Here is a 22212-nt window from a genome sequence, read left to right as displayed (position 1 = left end):
TGCGTGTACACATAACGAATAGCATAAACATTTTTCAAATTTACAATTACTTAACAATCATATTCAGCACAACATTGATTTAAATATATTCATATTACTCAAAACGTATTCAATAGATTACGATTGGGAGACATTTCTATGATTTCTGTAATTAACTAGTTTTTATTGTATCGAAAAATACTTTGTATACAGTATTAAAATTAGGGTATTCTGTAAAAAAGTACCATATATCCCGATAATGGAAATTTGAACAATAATAAATGGAAATAAAAATATACATTGAAATATAGGATGGTTGAATACTTTTCACTATCACTATTTTTAGATGAAAAATTACTCAAATAATATTCCAAAATTTGTGACATGTACCATCTAATAAAATAAGAAGCTTCATACACAAATCTAGGAACGAAAAAACAACAAGTATGTATAAATGTATGTATATATATATATATATATATATATATATATATATATATATATATATATATATATATATATATATATATATATATATATATATATATATATAATGATGTGCCTAAATAGAATTAACACTTTAACGACCATGTGCACCAAATTGGGGCACAGCAAAATTAATTTCACAGATCTTGTGGTCATATTTGGGCACAGATTATGTGCTGTTGTATTTTCGACTGTGGCTATGTGAGATGCACAGCTACATTGAAGTGGCTCGGCGGAATAATCATTTGCATCAGGTTATAACTTATTTGACATATAGAAGTGTTTTGAGGTTATAAAAATATTTAGATTTTGACATTCTGTTGTAAGTTGTGTTTGATTTATACAATCAATTTCATCGTTTTAATACTGATTTAATAATGGTAAAGAAAGGTTTAGCACAAAAAGAAATATTAGAAAATAGTGATTTTTATAACAATGATAGTTTGTACGGTACAAGGTATGACCCAGAAGATAGTGATATTGACTCTAATGACAGTGACTTGGTACATAAAAGGAGAGGAAAATATGTTTATTCAGATAATCCTAAAAACATCACCAGAGTCCCATCAACAGAGCCAGTTCCTTCGACAAGTAGATATATTGAAGAAGAGGTTGTGCTCGATGGATATGAGTCTAGTTATGTCGAATCAGATAATATTGATTTAGCTGCTAATAATTCACGTAACACACCAGATGTAAACATTAAGTGGGAAACGACAAATCCCCTTAAATTGAATAAATTTACATAAAAACAGGTATAAAATATTACTGTTACTACAAATCTAAGAACACTAACTACACCACTTGATTTTTATTATTTATTCGTTGATTAAAATATTATAGATCTGGTTGTTCAGGAATCAAATAAGTACTATGATCAAAAATTAGTTGAGGGTATCATTGCCGAAAAAATTACAAAACATTCTTTGATTGCTAATTGGAAAGATTTAACGTTTACAGAGCTAAAATATTTTTGGGGCTGACTGTTTGGATGGGTCTAGACAAAAAACCCAAATTATGCGACTATTGGAGCAATAACCTTTGCTATAAAAATGGTATTACTACCCAATGTAGAATGAGCAGAAATAGATTTGAATCTATTCTCCATTTTCTGCATGTTGCTGACAATGAAAATTACAATAAGGAGGTTAAGTTGTACAAAGGGCATTTATTGAATTAATGAATACAAACTTTCAAAAATGGCGTGTTCCGCAAGAAAATGTATGCATAGATGAGAGTATGATTCCATTTCGTGGTTTACTTGGATTTCATCAGTATATTCCCAATAAATGTCATAGATATGGTCTCGAAGTATACAAACTATGTGCTGATGGTGGTTATACTTATACACTAAAATTATATGGGGGAAAATCAACTAGACCATACTACCAGTGTTGCAACAGATGTGGTAATGGAACTTATGGCATCTTTACTAAATAGTGGAAGAACGCTGGTAACTGAAAATTTTTAAACAAGTGTTTCTTTCACTTACAAACTAAATACAGCTAGTACTCACTTAATTGGAACTCTAAGACCGAAAAGAAAATTTAATCCAACACTTGTTGTATCTGCTAGGTTAAAAAGAGGAGAAAGGACTGCATTGCAGAGCAACACAAATGTAATTGTAGGCAAATGGAGGGATAAAAGAGATATTTTGTTCTTGACCACTAAAGATGTTCCAGAAATGCAAGATGTAGTTATGAGAAGAGGCACTGTGAAAAAGGTTTGTAAAGTGAAGCATTTTTGTAAAAACAAAGTATAATAATATTTGTTTATTTGTAGGAATCAAGTGGTACCGTAAAATTATTTTTGAGTTATTAACAAACACGGCAGTTGTAAATGCCCATCTCCTTTTTATTCAAGTCACAAGGGAGAAAATGTCCATTACACAATTTCGTGAAGAACTGGTACTGGCTTTTACTAAAATAGATGACAGGACATCACAACAAACAGAAGCTAATCACTGTCTTAAAGATATCAAGCAACATGGAAGGCGTTCATCATGTTACAGAGATATTGCTAAAAAATTTGGACAGGCACGGGCTATGACTGATGCTAAAAAGGTGTCCACAATCTGTATTCCATGCAAAGATCTTAATAATTTTATATGTAGCAAATGTTTTTTTTTGCTACTCATACTGTTTCAGTAAAAAAGTATGGTGTCCAATTTTGATACACATGTGCCCTTACAAAGTCAAATCGACTTTAACTCTACAGGACCGCGTGTACCAAATATAGACACATAATTAATTTGCAGAAAAATTTTTTAATTTATGTTAAAAGTACGTTTTTTATATTGTACACATATTACTAAAACAGTTTTTGAAATAAAATGTATCTTATCTGTATGTAAAGTTTTACCTTATTTACCCGGTCGTTAAAGTGTTAAACATATCGAGATTAGATCCCAATATTTTTCCAAAGTAGGCTATTTAACAAAATAACCTCCCCGATGGAATGGAAAATGTGTTTACCAGAGTCTCTAAAGACGACTTGGTTATCGAAACGTGAGTCAGAAAGTGTAATTGTGAGCGATATTTGAAAAATAGATTAAAAGTTACGAAATAACAGAAAACATGCATTCAATTAAAAAAATAGGAAGTTCTTGGAATAATCCAATTCAAAGTGGGAATTTTTATAAATGGTCTATGTACTTAGGCTATTAATGATGAGAAATTTTATTTTATGAATTCCATGTATATATCTAGGCGTTTCTATTCTCCAGTAAAATGTTAATGATATTTCTTTAAAAACAACGTTATTCACTGAAATATTCTACAAAACAAGTTTGAATTCATTTAAATGAAACTATCGAAATGCCATGTTTAAGCACGTTGAATTTTAATTAGATAATTAATATAAAATGGAAAGTGGTTCATACAGTCGTTTAAAGCTGTTGCAGTTAATATTTTCATTTGATGTGCAAGCTATAACTAATGTACATAAATCTATTGAAACTCACATTAAACGATATGAATGAATAATTAGACATAACAAATTTTCTGTCAGTTTGTCATAACAATACTTGCATTTTTCAACAGTCAACTTAAAAAAGAATTTTTTGTGATAGCTGTTGAGAGCAAACCTCTTTACTTTGGGAATAGTATTGTGTGAGATGATGAAAAATAAGTGTAACAAATTATTCTACTCAATTCTTTAGAAATATCAAACTTTCATTGCCTATGTAATATTTGACATCTCTAACAAGTATTTTGGGAATTATAAACAAGAGAAAAATTCTCGACGTTTCGGCTTTCACTCAAAAGCCATAATCTATCTACCTAGTTCTTTTGTTCACACATAATATATATATATATATATATATATATATATATATATATATATATATATATATATATATATATATATATAATTTCTTAGACCTTCTATATATGTATTTATGTTTTTAAATCGTCTTGATTTCAGGTGGTCTCTTCTGTTATAAAATTATTTTTCTGAAAAACTTTTAAAAAGGACATAACACACTATCCAAATATTTCACTAATCTAAAACACCAAAAACCAAAAAAAGTAATATTATACATCAAGTGCTTTGTACTAATTGTGACACTGTCTACATAGGGCAGATATCTGAATATTTAGAAAATAGACTAAAAGATCATCAATACGAAAAAAACTGCATTAACGAACCACGAATTATCAAAAAAACATTTAGTTCGATTATAAAGATAATTCTTTTGATAAGTTAGTTACAAGCGAAACGTCACTATATATATATATATATATATATATATATATAAATTTTGACGTTTCGACTTTTCTTATCAAAAAAAAAAACATTATAAAGATTTAAAAATTCTTGAAACGGAATCTAATACACAAAAAAGGGAATTTTTAAAAATGGTTCACATTCATAAGAATGAAAAAGCTATAAATGATAAAAAAGATCTAAATAATTTCAGTAAAATTTATAGCTTTATTTGGTGAATTTTCTTATTGGAACAAAGTTCTAAGTTTGTTTTATCCTATATATATATATATATATATATATATATATATATATATATATATATATATATAAATTTATTTTTTTCTTCTTTTTAATTTCTTGGGTTCGTAGGTTGTTTGGATACAATGATGGAACTTCGATAAAATATCACATTTTTATGTATATAACTTAACGTTCGCTCCTTCCTTGGGAGCATTTTCAAAAGAATAATTATGTTTATGTAGAGCAGTCGATGGATTTTTGGTATATTTGTGACCATTTATTCCGTTTTCTAAATATTGTGTAGTCATTCCTATATGATTTTTTGGACAATTTAAACATGGTATAGAGTAAACAACATGCGACTTTTTTTATTTTTGGTTTTGTTTTTCAACTTTGTATATAATGTAGATAGTGTATTTTCTGATTTATGACATAAATTAATGTGTTTGGATAGGATATATTTTTTGAATGTGCATACTATTTTTTGTGTTATCGGATGGTGTGAATTATAAATGTTTTTATTGTATATAATTTAGTTTTAATTTAATTATCACACCATTATAGGATTAGCAGATAGTCATAAAACTAAGTTCACCCGATTATCACTATGAAGTAATTAGAAACCTTAATAAATAATCAATATCCTTAAACCAAATTAATAGAATTTTTAAACGTTTATATAAATTCCACAATAATAATAACTTGAATCCACATTCACAAACAAATCCAAATCAAGAAAAAAAATAATACATATACAGCTTTACCTTGAACAAATCAATTATCTGAAAAAACTACAGTAGCTCAAAAAATTGTTTTAAATTTTTTCAATTTTAATAAAAAAAAATTATCTAAAACATTGAATACAACAAATTTGGAATGAGTTGTATACTCGATACTCCGCCGAATATTATATGTCTGGCACTAGTGAACCAAAATTGGAGCAGTTGAACTTTTTTCCACGAAGAAGTAGCTTTTAATAACCAGAAAAATATCAAGTTATCAACTTTAAATGAGTTGTGCTTAGGCAAAACTAATATTTCGTTTCTTTATCTTAATAATACACAAATCTAAATTGTAGACAATGAGTTATATCTTAATAGAAGTTTTTGATGGCTAGTAAACAATTTATAATACACATAATATGATTATGAATTTAAAAACTATATAAGGTAGAAATAACTGAATTTTCAAAATATACCTGATACATAAAGAAAAATTCTCAAATAAATATGTAAAAACCATTAACATTAGTAGGCACTTATGAAGCACTAAGACGTTTAAGAAAAGGAACATGAACATTTCAAATATCATTTTATATCAAAAATATTTCAAATGGAATGAGTATCAATGCTATTTATAATTTATCACAATTGAGAATTTATTCTTGTCGAACATAAAAGAAACCTGCTGCCGTGCTTCTTATGTAACTACTCTCATTTATTGATCTGGGTAATAGAGTTATTATCTCATCATTGAATTGATACCATTTGTCAAGTTCATCATCCAACTTTACTGCTGCAAAATAGTGCCCACAAGTCATGGTACCTGAATGCTGAACAACACTGTAGCAACTGTATTTGGAGGTACCAAATTTCAAATTTTCAAGAGGGAAATTCACTTCTACCTCATTTTTACGAAATATTTCACCGTCAGAATAATACCTAAAAGGGAAAATAGACATCAATATATTATAAAACTTTTTAGGTTACTTTCAAAGGTATAATAGATTTATTTAGTTCAAAAAATCTCATTCTCTATGTTTGAAAAGTGATTTAAAATCATCAATGTTATGCCAAAATAGGACAAAAACAGATTTATGGTGTCTTTTCGATACAAAAATTTATACATATTGCATAGTAAATACTAATATCCCACATTTTATTTCTTATATAAATGTATATGGTATATAATCCATTTAATCAAAAAACTACATTTGAAAAAAGAAGAAGAATTTGCATACAAACCAAACTTCACTTAGTAACAATTACAACTGGAGATTTTAAATAAGAAAATATTTACTTAGAATTATTTTTTTGAGAGGAACTGACTATTAAATAATGTGCGATACTTCTGACAAATTAGAAAAGCTCTATATTAGTCTAAACATTAACCAAATATATTTTTTCATTTTATGATAGTTTTTATAAATTAGCCACAGTTGAACTCGTTTTAATTTGTGAAAAAAATTACTTTCATTTATAACTTAATTATTATCTTATATCTATGAATATACTTTATTATATCATTTAGTTATATGTTTGATAAATTTGTTTCTTGAGATACTAATAATACAACTTCTTAACTTACCTTTTCAATACTACAGCGAGAATCTCGGGTTCTACGGAGACCTCTTTTCGATTAATTATAGTATTAAATGATTTACAGTTACTACAAGAATAGTCAATTAAACGGTTCTCTTGTAAGTGTTCACTTATAAGGTTATCTAAAGTACAATTTTTGTTTGGTACTGGTAACAATAAAAGGCCCTCTGTGTCAAATGACAGATTCGTTTTATGGCAGTTGCAACAAACTTTCATATTTTTAAACTGGAAATAGAACATTTCAATCCAGAAGGAAGAACGACCTTGCAATTGGCCAAACCAGGCTTTTTCACTCTCGGTCATAACTTGACTGGGCAGATCTATTGAGCAATCTTCACTCACTGCATTAAACAGAAACAAGAAAAATTCGAAGCAATCTTCATGGGTGTTGTTGTCATACATGGGAGCAAACTCACATATTCGATTTTTGAATTGTGATATAAAAAATGTTCTATGTCGTTGTGCTGTCCCACCCCAAAGCTCCCGAAGGACCTGAAATATCAATATTACATGATTTAATAAACAATAAAATTAAAATTAGACATTTATTATTTGTCTTCACTCTTTTTGCATCATTTCCATTAAACTGTATTTTTTTTATGAAAAATTCTATTATAAAATACAAAATAAAAAAAAGGATTTACAAATGGAGTTCTAACATTAAACAAAATGTAAGGTAAGGACCTGAAAACAAGTAAAGGAAAAATAAATTAATTAATAGAAAACATATTAGAATTATGCATTATATATATATATATATATATATATATATATATATATATATATATATATATATATATATATATATATATATATTAAACTACTCAAACAAAAATACTCTTTTCTTGAAAAATAATAAAAATTAATAATCTATCTGAACATATTTTTTTAAGTCAATAATTATGCCCCTTGAAACTGCCACCGATCCATAGATAACTGAACATTTGCAATCGCGAATGTCAGTAACAGAATGTTCAAAAAATGGCATCGTTACATCACTAGTACCTACTAATTGTTGTTTAACAAAAGAAATAATTGACTTGTATATATGAATATCTTTGTCGTATGGAAGAAAATTTTTCTACCATAAGCAGTTTTGTCTCGAAAAAGACAAATGATGCGTCAGTCCAATACTTTCTCTCATCTCGACATTTTACTGATGGAATCTGGACAAATAACTATTTGCTTTAAAAAAAATTGAGATATTTGTTAGACATACGCCAATGCTTTACAAAATTAAGCAAATTTAGATCTTCACGAAAAATAAAAAAAGTATGGCAGTGCAAAAGAATGGAGATAGGTTTCATGATAAGAATATATAAATTTCACAACAAATCTTATATCACTTTCAATAAAAACTTACTTCTGCTAAATGATGATTAATTTTGGGAGGCATTCTAGTTGTATAAGATAAATATTGGTCAGATGTAATATAAATTGCCTTAATGCTTGGAATTACTTTCAAACACTGTAACAAACAATTCATGTAGCAGATATTTCTCTCATTTTTCAGTCCAGTGAAACCCTTTCCAAATATCTAAAAATTTTGAAATATTTGAAATGTTAACAATATAATATTGATGACAACTCTTATTTGCTGGTTAATTTATGAAGTGTAGATCTTAACGTAAAATAAAATTTACTTACTGCAACAGGTTTGAATGAACGATCCACTGATGGGGGTTTAATAAAAGGACTCCTGGGTCTTACTCTTTTCTCTTTTTTCAATGGAATTTCTCTTTTAGCAATCTCATTCTTACTCTCTCCATAGAATGTTGGTTTTAAAGCCTGTCTTGCTATTAACAACTGTGCAGCTTTTTCTCCTTTAACAAGTTCTTTTACAGCTTTATCAATGGCAAGATCACCAATTTCCTCACTTATGGGAACAGGCGGTTCTGGCAAAACATTTTTTTTAATATTCAAGTCGTCAAGGGAATTTTTATCTTCCAAGTTTGTGGATCTTACTTCTATCCCAGTGCTTGGGTAGGAATTACGATTTACTTGATCTAATTCTATTAAAAAATCGGTATCCTTTTTTAGATTCATTTGCAAGGGTGCACCATTTTCTGGATAGTTTATATTTTCTAATTCCAACAGCTCATCAATCTCAGTATTAATTTGTTTTAAAAACAAATGAGAGTTGTTGACGGCTATGGGGTAGTATTGTACAAATTCTTTCAGACCTCCATTCAATATAACTGGTTTATGTGGATATTTACGCCTTGTATCCCACTACAAAATCATAAAATATTTAGAGTAATGGACACCCCCTTCCCCTTTTCAACTAAATATCATTTAACTTCCAATAAAACAACTTTTCCCAAAAAAATTTTAATCAACGTAGCAAATTTTTAGTATAAACATCATTTTGTATATTCATCAATATTACAATACCATTGGCAATGCATTTTTAATCAAATGTACTAAAATAAAAAAAAATATAAATCTTGGCATTACATATGATCCCCACCCCTCTGAGCATTCTTTCAAAGGTCAGTATTAGAGCTGAGCAGTTTCAATGTTAACACCAGGTCTTTTCAAAAACTATGATCGGGTTAACCCGATCATGACCTGTTGTTGTGAAACTGACCAAGATCACGTACATTATTGTTCATCGGGTCGTAGTCACATGATATGATCCTTTCTACCCTGGTAGACAAGTGAATTTTTTTAACTGAAAAATTATATATTCCCCTTAAATGGCTGAAGATGAAGAAAAGTTTCTCCAGGCAACATCTTTTTGTTATATCCATTCCTGTTCTCTTTTCTTCCTAATATAAATGTTCCAGAAAAGTTCTACATCTAAATTGTAGTTCCATGTTTGAATACATAAATGGACTGTTATTTAATGTTAGTGCAATAGATTCTTTTATTCACAGAATGTCTTACTACATATGTATAATGGGTAGAGGATAGGTCTTAAAGCACATCCTATAATACAGCAGCTTTAGTACTTCTAAAATTAGAGTAACTTCTTATTTATATGATTGAAATATGTTTTGGAAGTTCAAATTTATATATTAGATTGTGAAATCTAAAAACAATTGAGCTAGTCAAGATATTATCACCAAAACATATTACAGGTAGTTAGATAGTTTTGCCTGACCCTAAGAAATTAACACACATATTGTGGAAAACATCTAAATACACAGAAATTTTTGAGATATGCTGTTCTAATTAATCTTTGAGTCACAAATATATTTAACTGTTTTAATAATTTGTATTCATTGTAGTTAATGTTCATTATTTGAAAATAAAAGGTCTTACTTCTACAATAATATTCCTCAGTCGTGATAATACTGTGCCAAAGTAGTTGTGTTTTCCTGTATCATCATCCAATAGAATTAAAATATCAAATGTGTCTCTTTTGTCCCAAAGTTCTTTTGCTGGAGATTCAAGACGTTGTCCTAATGTATTTGCTGACAACCTAAACATAACAAAATAATAGATAAAAATAAATATATGATAATATATATATATATATATATATATATATATATATATATATATAATGAGTATTCACTTACCCTGGGACTATCAACTCTCCAGGAATGTTTATAATATTACCTTTACTTAGATTGATTTTAGTTTTTGAAAAATCTAATACAGGACGAATATCAACTATGAGAAAATTATCTTCTCTTTGTAAGATCATAAACAGATCCCCAGGTTGTATAAAATGATCTGAAACAAATAGAAATGAATATGGACACCATTGAATTGAAAATTTCCCAGTAAATAACATGATAAGTGAAAAAAACATAAATGTTGTCCTCATAATTTCATCCCCTAGTAAAATTGAATGTGAAGGGGGTCTACTTTTCTGCACTGAGATAAATCATTTTATCGAATTCCCTTTTGGTAGAAATTTTTAGAAGAGTAGTTTCTACTTTTGGAGCCATTGAATAATGAAAATAAGTCTATCATATACATACTTTCATTTGATTCAGAATAAACAGTACAAAATCCCATGGTACTTTTAAAATATGTTATAGTTTATTAGAAGAAAGGACTTTACCTTTGAAATTGAAACGTTTTAGTATTATTGGTGTAGGAGCAATTTCCATTGTCGGAGGTGGTGCTTTAACATGCTTATTCTCATTTTCTGTAGTCAATTTTTTATAACTGAAAATAATAACTATTATTATCAACTTTGTATTTACATATTATATATATATATATATATATATATATATATATATATATATATATATATATATATATAATTTAGATATGATGTATAGATATGAAACAAGAAAAGGATATTACATATTATATTACAATATTTGAAAGAAATTTTGATTTTAGGAAGGAGTTATTGTCATATTTGTCTTTGAATGAATAGGGGATAGACTGCTAATAAATGGATTACAGTTGAAAACTGATTGTAGGGAAAACTTATTGTTAGTAAATTAATGGATGGCATATACTGGTAAGTTATCAAATTATGTATTGTAACTAATCTATAACTAAAATTGATGGATAAAGTTTATAAAAGACTAAAATGTGTAGATATACTTGTGTCTGTATATTTGGATAATGTAATTATTGTTCAAAAATTATATGAAGAGCGTTCTAAAAAGGTATTGAGCTAAAGTGTGAAATAATGAGTGATAAAAGTGAAAATTTTTATAATGAAATTGACAATATTCCTAATTTAAATGAACTTAAAAGTTACCGTTCTTCTAGACTTTCTCTGATTTCATTAATTAGTTGTTTAACTTTACGATAATCGCTAGAATGAAGGGCTTTGACATAATTCTGGTCATCGCATATTTTGAATAAATGATCCATTAGATTAATATATCTCCTACATAAAATATAACATTTTTCTTGGTCATCTTGGCACTGCATCAATTCACCCATTATTTTGTTTGCGAGGTTACCAAATCTAGATGAGAAAAAATCATTCATAAGCACAAAAAAATATGTTAACAATAAAACTAAATTTTAAATAAAATTGTTTAATGGTAAATATTTTCGTTGGCTTCTCAAAGTCGAATTTGATACTTTTAGTGATCTAATAAAACAAGACAAATAAGACTGTTGCTTTATATTTAAAATATAGGTTTTAGACATAAAAATGTTAACATAATATGATTATAAGAATTAAACCTGTGAGATTTCTTGACGCCTTGAATGACATCGTCTCGTTGGGCCAAACTTTCCAAAGAATTTATATTATCAGTAATATATAAATCTCTTAAATTCATTTTCATTTATTTATAATGTAGAATAATATATAATTATAATGTACAAAATCAAAATATAAAACATAACCCTAGTGTCAATTTCGTCCAAAATATTTTTCGAAGTAATAATTCTTCTTCTTGCATAATTCAAAAATGGACTGGACGTGATTAACACTACTAGGCATTGACTATCAGTTATGAACTTTAATATAGCATATTTAGAACTGAAGCTTTGATTAAGTTATCAATTATAATTTACCGAGTTTCCTATTACGAATCTCAATAGCCTATTTTACCAATTCTATACAAAGAAATCGTCCAATTTTTATATATTTACTAATTTAACCCACATCTGATGTTACAAATGATTGTTCTATGGTTCTCACTCTTATTAATCTCTCATTCTTGTGTCAGTTTGGTTTATTGTTTGTTATTGATGTATTATTTTGTTTGAGAATGGAAGATTTGTTTATATGATAATTTGAATCGGCTTTAAAAATTATTAATTAAAATAATCCACTCGATGTTAACATGAAGATAACAATATTTCTAGACAGAAGACAGGTCTTTTATAATAGTTTCGAGGAATGCAAACTTTATGTTGAAATTTCCTAACCTAAATAAATAATGTTTAAAGATAAATCGAATAACATCTTTTTGTTGTTGTATTTTCATGAAAAAGTGATGAATTGAGAAACAAATATTTATGTATAGCAGAGAATTTGACTAAATCTTCGTTGACAAATAATGGAGTTTCCCAAAGACAATGAAGTTATTCCTGGTAGTAGTTTTCAAAATGAAGAGGGTGTCAGAAGCTGTAGGTTTAAAAAAAGACAAAGTGATCCAACTTGTTGTCCAGTTTGTAGTGTAACTATAAGAGAATCTGAAATAAATTTGCATTTAAATTCAGAAATTGATAAACTTAATAAACTTCACAATACAAAATCCAGAATTAATACTAAAAATATACCAAGTTCATCAAATGGGCCATCAAAAAGTTCTGACAAAAGCTGGGAAACTTTTCAAAAAGTTCGTTCAAACAGACAAAGTAGGCACAGAACAAGAACTAGGAAAAGAAAGCCTGAAGAAATATGCCCAGTGTGCAATAAAGAGGTGAATGAAGATTTAACTTTACATGTTGACTTGTGTCTTAGAAGATCTGAAACTAATGGTAGTGAAAGTGATGAAAATATTGATGTTGAAGCTTTTGAAGAATATGAGTGGGCAGGACAGTCTCGTATTCGTGCAACAAGTTTGTTAGAAGGGGGTATTTCTAACTTGGGAACTTCAGTGACTATGGCAGATGAGGATGAAGATTTAAATGTTGATGTGGATGACGTTCCAATGTATGGCTCACCACAATATTCTGAAAATGATGTGATATTTCCTTGTGAAACTCCTGAAAATGTAGCACTTCGTAAAGCTGTAACAGGCATTGAACCAAAAAAATGTTCACCAAATAGAACTGACATTGAAGTTGCTGAAACCAACGGAGATCCTATTTTAGAAGTATTAAAAAATAGAATTAAGGAACTAGAGAGCAAGGATTCTAATAAAGAAGGAGTGTTCAAGTGTTTGATTTGTATGGAGCAATATCGAACACCAGTTATTTCTGTATGCTGCTGGCATGTTCATTGTGAAGAATGTTGGTTAAAAACTTTAGGAGTGAAAAAATTATGTCCCCAATGTAATATGATTACATCTCCTTCTGATTTGAGAAAAATCTATATATAAATATATCCATTTCTTCAGTTATCTTATCTTGATTTATAGTAAAGGTTTTGTTTGTTATTTTTTATGTAAAATAAATATTTTTTTACTGAACAATCAATTGTCTAAAATAAAAACCACTAGGTAGAAATATGGTAAGTAATTTTTTTCTTTTACACTGATAATTGATTTGTATTATTTTTTCTTTGATTTTTCATTATTCTAATTAAACACTATTATAAGTAATTTTATAATAGTATTCATTTTTAAAATATTGTGAACAGAAACACCATAATAGGTTAAAAAGCTGGTACGCATTTTTTTTATTTTATAATGATAATAAATTTGAAATAGCCATTTGGTAATTAACATTTCACATTATTTGTTTGATCAATTTGACTTACCAAATACTTAATTAGATTTCTAAATCGCCCAGTACAGTAATATTTGTTATAGCATTAATTCAATATATTGTTAAAATCTATTTATACCCACTTTATTTTTCATAAAATCTTATAATTGAAGATAATTCAATGTCTGCTCTTATATCTGGAAATACATATCTATTTTTGACAATAAATGTTTTCAATATAAATCATCCAGTTTTGAACCATTTTTTCATGGATCTACTTGTCTTCCATAGTAAGAATAGAATAAAACTTTCATTGTACAAATGATGATCAATTTAAATTTGAATAGAGACATTTTTGCATAATATTTACTGACTGATGTTACCCTTCCATAACTATTTTTAACAGATGTATAATCTATAACATTTATTTATTGTATGATTTCAAAAATGATTGAGCTAATGTATTTGTTATACAGAAACAATATTAAATGAGATAAACCACATTACAGTTTTTAGATTAATATTCAATATAACTGAACAGTGAATATTGTTCATATGAAGTGGATTAATAAAAAATATGAGAGTCGCAGTAAATATATTTATTTGAGGTGAAACCTATTATTAAACTAATTCTTGTAATTTGTTAATTTTGAAAAAGTAGGACAGAAATTTTACAATAAATGTTTGATCAATTTACAATTAATCTGTCAATATGAAATTTCGCACATTTGTTTAATTCTGATGACAGTACAAGGTTCGACTAAGAAATCCATGACACAATTGATCATTTATTGGTAATTAAACTATATAGACAGTTTCCATTTTTAACTCACGTAGGATGGTGTGAAAGTATTTTATATAATGTTTCATCTTATGATTGTCGAAGAGTATGACAGCCTACCAGTTAAGTCTCAGACTTCCAACCTCGACGTATCTGGACAAAGTCGCGGGGAAAATTCATTTTACAATTTTTTCTTAGAAATTCAATTTAAAAACATTAAAATAATAAAGCTTTTAAAGGAATTGGACAGTTTTGTGAATTCCTTATACAATATATACACTATACAATTTTCTATGTAATTTGATGGCATTTAAACCTAAGATCAATTTTCAATCGCAAAAAAATTTCAAATTTAAATCATAATATTAGAAATAGTATTTTTGATTGTTGGCAGAACCTCATAGCAGAATATCACACATTTTATTACGGTTTTTCTAATAAAAGCCTCTAGTAGAATTATATTTGCTTATATATTTTAAATATATATCCTTTCCATGTGAACATCAAATCTGTACTCATTGAGGTTGTAACTGGATAGTTTCATTTTTCTGTTGTATACAGTAGGTACATTGAGTAGCAACCCCAATACATTGTCTAAGGACGTGATTCTCAAACCACCATGGGAGACTCATGGGGATCCATGAAAATTTATTTAGTTTCGCTAGTGAAGAACTACTTAAAACGTTGGCTTGACTTCTATACATATAGGCAGATAATATTTTAAGAAGCTCAGCGACTGTTACTTGTAAAAACTTGCATATTCCATATTCAGTACAATGCATTGAGATTTACCGTTGCCGCTGCCCCGTCCGCAACGCTTCTTCAGACTCGTGCTGTATGTGGTTGCAATCTTGCATGAACCCGTTTGATTCTTCACCCATATAAATACGGTAGTCAAGAATAAAAGTTACTCATTTGTTTCCGGACTTTCATAAAGAAAAGTGGATCAATATTAGTGTTGGCCATTGACGGAATTTGTTTCCTGCCTATTTGTTATATGCATGTTCTTTTGAAAACACTTTAAAATAAGTTCAGCTGTATTCATAAAACTCCATTATGGATCTTAGTGATTTATTGCTTTTAATAATTAGAAACAGTTTGCCGCATTGAGCAATGCTATGAAACCATCAAAGCTGGAAGATCATATAAGAAGGTGTCACCTGATAAAATAGGTAAAGATTTGAAAAATTCCAAACATTGGAGAAGAAATATGAAAAGAGACCCAACGTGCCCAGAATGTCGCTTTAGCGTCTGAAAGCAAAGATGATGGCTTGTGGGTATCTTTCAATATCTCATTACTTATAGTAAAATCTGGAAAATCGTACACCATTGGAGAACAGTTAATTTTACCTGCCGTTAAAGAGGCTTTAAAAACTGTTCTGCACGATTCTTCATTTGACATACTCAAAAGAATTCCTTTGAACAACACTGTACAAAGACGTATTGATGAAATGAGCTTTGATGCTCACAGCACAATCAAATATTTAAATGAAAATTTGTTCATTTGATTTGATTATCAAATACTTAACCCTATAAAGCAATAAATTCCCACCTTTTTTTCGAAAACTATTAATTCGTCGTTAAAACTCAGCCAGAAAGCAAGTTTCTATAGATAGATCTAATAGGGGGTTCACCGGATCCAGCAAAATTTTAAAAGTGATCTATGAAACAAAAAAGTATGGGATCGTATGCGTGGATTGGACAGATGTTTTCTTTCTCATGGTCATTTCATTTGACTCGTCTTCTACTAACATCAAAATGATAGCCATTTAAATTTCTTTCCATTGTAAATGAAATTAATTAAAGTCATATTTCATGGAAAAATATTTATATTTCAGCTATCCTGAAGAAAAACTATAAATAATACAATAATTCGTGGTTAACATACAATTTCAATAAATAATAATAAATCTACATTAAATATAAAAATGACATACTTAATAATAAAAAAATGTATTTAAAACTAACCTAGTATATCACAGATGCTCCAAATATAAACGATAAATAAATATTTATTATTTTAAATTTTAAATAATATCTACACATTGTTATCAGTCAAACTGTAACTCTATGAATGTATAGGTGTGAAATATTTTGGAGAAAAAAAGGTCATGTACCTAGTTATATATACAACACCATATGTAAATGTACAAAAAATGACCAGCTATTAATCAAGTAACTACATCAATGAATAACACAAAGTAATAACGTATATACACAACAATTACTAACAAATACAAACTACAAAAAATTCATATGTGTAACAGTGAAATTTTATATTAAATATATAGTTAATGTCCCGCAATTAGTTGTTGTATTAAACAATTTTTCAGATTGCTAATGAAAATTTTTCTTCCAAAATCTGAAAATACTTTATACTTGTCCTTTTTTGTAATCTTTGTTAATCTATCGCTAAAAAAAGAAAAAAAAACATGAGTATAGTTATGACAATAATTCCAAAAATTCATAAGAAAATTATTTCTCCTGACTGGAGATGAAAAAGAAAACTGCTTAAAATAACGTAGGAAAAAAATTTTATTTTTATAGTTGGACATTCGCACATTCTAAGATAAAGCCGTTACTAAACGATGCGTCAAACATTCGTTTTCCAATGTACGGCTCAACATTGGAAGGAAGGCTGAACTACATGATGCGTCCAACGTTTGTGCCAACATTAGCTGAAAAATGGGCGAATGCTGGAACCCAACCTAAAGAAATAAAAAAATGATACTGGCAACTTTGGTTCCAACTTCGTTACAATGTTGCATACTTGTTTGGCGAGGATAAAAAAAACCGACTTTCCATGTCCAACATTGGAAGCAAAACATTAATCGAATAACATGCGCACAACGACCACACGATGCGTCCAATCATACCGGCATCCATTATAGAAAATTGAACATTCTATAAAAAAGGTCTCCCACATTTGTTTCATATAGATAGTGATTTTCAAGATATTCAAGCAAAAACTTCTAAAAGGATGAAATTTCACACTTTTTCTTATTAAATCGAATCTAATAACAATATTGTTTCAAAAACTATTTGTCATTGCAAAACTCGTTCCAATGTGATATAATCTGTTCCAGTTATAATATTATATCCAATGAGAAAAAAATTGTAATTTAAAACTTAAAAGTTTATAATTGAATATCTTTGAAATGACTATCTAAATAAAAAATGAATTACCTTTGTTGTGTAGTCTTCAATTCTCTATAAGAATATTAATATCAGTATGAATATCATATTCCAATTAACTACTTTACATATTTTATTAGGATTATAGTATATGCAGCTAATTCATTTCAACTTTAATGGTCATAAGAAGTCTTCGAATGAATGCAATTTACACATTTAATATAATAATGCAAATATTGTCAAAATATAAACAACAATTTTGTAAATTTAATTGGGATGCGATAAAAATAACCCAGCCAATTATTAAAATAGACAAAATATGAGTTTCTGTAGGGGCAATTTAATATTATAACTTACCAATTTCTTTGGAATCTATTTTGTTCCTGTGTAAATATTGTATACATGTCAATTACATTACATTTCAGCTGATCGCCTGAAAAAATTATGAGGTATTTAATCTATGGTGGAATTACACAATGTTAACAAAATAAGTATGTGTAATGTTACTCATAAATTTGTGTTGATGTATTTTAAAGTGTATGCAGATAACCATACTGAGTTTTAACAATATCTGGTCATCTTTTGGTTATATACATAATAATTATACACTCTTATACTTTTTCATTTTACAAGCTTTTAAAATGATCTAATCCGGCACTTCCTCCACTGTATTTTTATAATATTCCACAATTTTCTCATTACTTTTTGTAGGCATACTTACAAAAACTGTAGTCTAAAATAGCATTATTGAATATTTCCATACGATTAAAAAATATTTTGCTCGTATTCAACATTTTTGGCGTAGGAACCAATGTTATTAACGTTGTTCTAGTATTTCGTTTCTTCAACTCACTAACCAACGAACGTAAGTCAGCAATCATATCGTTCACGTTTTGTCCCTAGAAAATATGAAAATTCGTAAATTTATTGTACTACAAATCTAATGTTATAAATGAATGAAAGAGTCGGTGAGAATTAATTGTCATATATAAATTATGCCCCGCTTTTTTTCTACCATTTCTAAATCTGAAGCATTCCAGATATTAACTTGAACTTAAAGTCATAAAACGACTTACCATTAATAAATCAGTTAGGCCAATCATGACGACAACTCTAGGTGCTAGATGATCGATTGTCTCAACCTTTTTTGTCAATTCCCTTATTGTTTGCTTCGAAGCACATAACCCACATTCATTTGGACCTTAAATATAAATTTTGTAATGTAGTAATTCATTATAGAATTAATTTGAATATACAATAAGACTTGAGAACTATACTGTTGATATGATTAGAGGTATGATAACATGATCCTTTTTATGTGGAAAAAAATCCTTTATTCCATTTTTATCAAAATCAAAATATATTTGGTAAAGTTTCAAATATATGTTGTATTAACAATTTAGGCTTGATCTTTATTTATGAAATTATATATTGAAAAAAATTAATAATAGTTTTCACTTTGTCACTTTATAAGCCAATTAGTTTCGATGATTAATATTGAAAATATTAGATATTCTATATATAAACATATAAACTAAACGCAAAAACTTACTTGTCAAAGATATTTTCAAAAATAATTGAACAGGATCAAGAAATATAGAAAAGACTAATTTAAGAACTTATATCTATACTATGTTATTCATCCCGCCTAAGAGGAATATCATAAGACATAGTCAAATAAGAAAGACCTCATGTGCTTACTATATGTAGATGATATGGTTCTAGGAATAAAGAAAAAAGATGTAACGAGAATGACAGAGCAACTGTGAAAATAGAGCGAAGACGGACTAAATAGAGTCTCATGACCATTTGCATCGATTCTAATTTAAGTAATACTTTACTACTCTTTAACGATAAGGATTGCTTAAACAAAATGAGAAACTTAAGTTATACTTAACTGTAAGTAGTACTTAAGAATGGGGCATTAGTCACAGCAATGATGAGAGTATTTGAGTTATAAAATAATAAGCTTAAGAGAAATAGGCAGCTACATATATCTATAAGTCCTTATCATTAGAAAAGGCACCAAAGAAATAGAGATTTCGGATGATTTAGTATAAATTAATTGTTTATAGCTGTAATGAAATTTTAGCATTCAACTCAATTGAATAATTCTCAAAATGTCATTAAGTAAATTATTTATTTTTTGATATTGTACTCAAATTTATAATATAGTTTAGTTAAAAGTGTAGATATATTAATATTAATCATCACTTTGATTGGTTTACCTCCTTCTGGAACATAATAGCCAAACTTTGTGTCAGCAATATCCAATAGAAAATCGTCACCCAAGGCCTGATGTTTATAAAAAAGTGGAAGCATACATTCCTGGAATACAAATCATAATTTTAACTAAGTATCTAATTCTTCAAAACAGTTTCTATTATATATATATATATATATATATATATATATATATATATATATATATATATATATATATATATATATATAATATAATATATATATATATATATATAGACAATTTGAAAACAAAAATATATAAAAGGTCTAAGAAATAAAAAATTTAAATATATATCGTATTAGACCTACAATTTGAAATCTATTCAATTTGGATCTGTTATGTATAAATTCCTCAACTTACTAATTTACTAAATTCTTCAAATCGAATACTCTCGTTGAATGCTACCACATTTATTGACTGATGAATATGAGACTGATTAACTGGTGGAGACTTTTTGCTATGATTTTTTTTTATAACATGATCTTGTTTGTATACTGAAGACTTCTGCTTATTAATAAGTTGTTTAATGTGATTCGATTTTTCACTATGCTGAAATAATATTTCTTCGCCGTCCTCATCTTCGACTAAATATATATCTGGAAGAGTAAGAATCCAAGATCTTAAACTTTCAACACCAAATTTTTTGTATGGAAGAGGATATCCACAATACATTAAAAATTCTCTTTCCAGGTGCTTCAATTTCAATCCTCTTTGGCAATAAACATTTATAATAGCCAATATTATTTTGATAGTCTTCATTTGCTCTTCATCAGTAAAAATCATTTTTAAATTTATTTAATTTCAACAATTAGACCACAAATAGTTTCTTGTCACAATGAATATTAACTAAAATATAATTAAACAAGTCCAATTACATTTAAAAAGCTCTTATCACAAGATTATTTTATTCAATAAAAAAGTATTCCAGTTATTCTTTTTCCGTCGTTAGTACGATAACAAACAATTATATACATATATACATACATTGAAATCGTCAAAACCACACAATTCGGTATACAATATATATATATATATATATATATATATATATATATATATATATATATATATATATAATACATATATATAAACTTTGGTATACAATAAAGATTCAGTAAATGAATCCGGTCATGGGAATTTGTTAAACACAGTAACTAGTACAAAAAAATATCCACAGATGTCTCTAGCACTCGTAATGAAAGATTTTCATTCGAGTAACGAGCTAGTTTGTTGTTTATTATTTGTAGTCATCTGTATATCTTTTATCTATGTTTGTAGTATTTTATAGGCTTACGCCTGATGTTATATTATAGCGATGCCTAACCGTACTATCTAATTCTTTTCATAAATAATTATTCGCTATGGTATATATAAATAAGGCTTACATCTCTTGAAGAATTGAATTTGCGTCGAATTGAAGATGTCCACAGACTCTGCTGGTAAGTGGTGAAAATTCCGGGTCTTAAACATGCCCATCTAAGGAGTATTTAATCCGAGAATACTTCGAAACAATTGTTTTCTTTGAAAAATAATATTTTTTCTATTTAATAACAAATACATCGGGGTATATTTTAAGTGGAAACTGTTCTGATTAAGGAGCATGCGCAACCTGTACGAGGTATCTGGAACGAGAAAGAAAATAGTATATTGTCGGATCTTAATAGAGGGCCATTCCTTCCCGTTCAAACTGTCTATTTAGAAGTATTATATACATATATGGAATAAGAGAATCTAGAGATCTGTCAAAATGAGATGATACCCATTTAAAGATGGCCGCTGTGGCGTAAGCAGATTATTTTGCCGTAAACTTGTGTATACGAATTTATTTGTGAAGATATTTATATTTATAAGTCCTTATCATTCAAAAATGCACCAAAGATATATAGATTACAGATAAGTCGGTAGAAATTAATTGTTTCTAGCTGTAATGAAATTTAATAATTCCACTGAATTAAATAATTTTCTTGAAATCATTAAGTAAATTATTTATTTGAGTTGAAAAGTGTCCAGCTTAATACGAGAAATAACAGTTCAGACACCTTCCAGAAGGGTGCTGGTGT

General features: G+C 27.9%; 3 protein-coding genes and 1 long non-coding RNA gene across 4 annotated transcripts; 2 read left to right on the top strand and 2 right to left on the bottom strand.

The window, feature by feature from the left end:
- The first annotated feature begins 540 nt into the window (after nucleotides 1–540).
- LOC130450886 (uncharacterized) lies at nucleotides 541–3422 on the top strand. The gene is made up of 2 exons (XR_008910638.1): nucleotides 541–2188; nucleotides 2248–3422. It is a non-coding gene; the product is annotated as an uncharacterized LOC130450886 (long non-coding RNA).
- Nucleotides 3423–5075: 1653 nt separating this feature from the next.
- On the bottom strand, nucleotides 5076–12059 carry LOC130450803 (uncharacterized). The gene is made up of 9 exons (XM_056789437.1): nucleotides 11853–12059; nucleotides 11416–11628; nucleotides 10756–10862; nucleotides 10265–10421; nucleotides 10005–10164; nucleotides 8385–8969; nucleotides 8101–8274; nucleotides 6724–7229; nucleotides 5076–6077 (listed from the first exon to the last, which is right to left on the bottom strand). Exons 1-9 carry the CDS (start codon nucleotides 11954–11956, stop codon nucleotides 5795–5797), a joined length of 2289 nt encoding a protein of 762 aa, XP_056645415.1. The 5' UTR covers nucleotides 11957–12059; the 3' UTR covers nucleotides 5076–5794.
- A 242-nt stretch (nucleotides 12060–12301) lies between these two features.
- On the top strand, nucleotides 12302–14579 carry LOC130450836 (E3 ubiquitin-protein ligase RNF220-like). The gene has a single exon (XM_056789489.1). The coding sequence runs from the start codon at nucleotides 12677–12679 to the stop codon at nucleotides 13661–13663; it is 987 nt and encodes a 328-aa protein (XP_056645467.1). The 5' UTR covers nucleotides 12302–12676; the 3' UTR covers nucleotides 13664–14579.
- A 2004-nt stretch (nucleotides 14580–16583) lies between these two features.
- On the bottom strand, nucleotides 16584–21170 carry LOC130451726 (uncharacterized). Its single transcript, XM_056790932.1, has 6 exons — nucleotides 20513–21170; nucleotides 20136–20235; nucleotides 18984–19108; nucleotides 18629–18806; nucleotides 18265–18340; nucleotides 16584–17184 (listed from the first exon to the last, which is right to left on the bottom strand). The coding sequence occupies exons 1-6, from the start codon at nucleotides 20933–20935 to the stop codon at nucleotides 17064–17066; spliced, it is 1023 nt and encodes a 340-aa protein (XP_056646910.1). The 5' UTR covers nucleotides 20936–21170; the 3' UTR covers nucleotides 16584–17063.
- Between the last annotated feature and the right edge of the window lie 1042 nt (nucleotides 21171–22212).

This window comes from Diorhabda sublineata, chromosome X, assembly GCF_026230105.1.
Source record: "Diorhabda sublineata isolate icDioSubl1.1 chromosome X, icDioSubl1.1, whole genome shotgun sequence".
NCBI lineage: Eukaryota > Metazoa > Arthropoda > Insecta > Coleoptera > Chrysomelidae > Diorhabda > Diorhabda sublineata.
The sequence above is the reverse complement of the archived record's forward strand: the minus strand, read 5'-3'. Positions and strand labels throughout refer to the sequence as shown.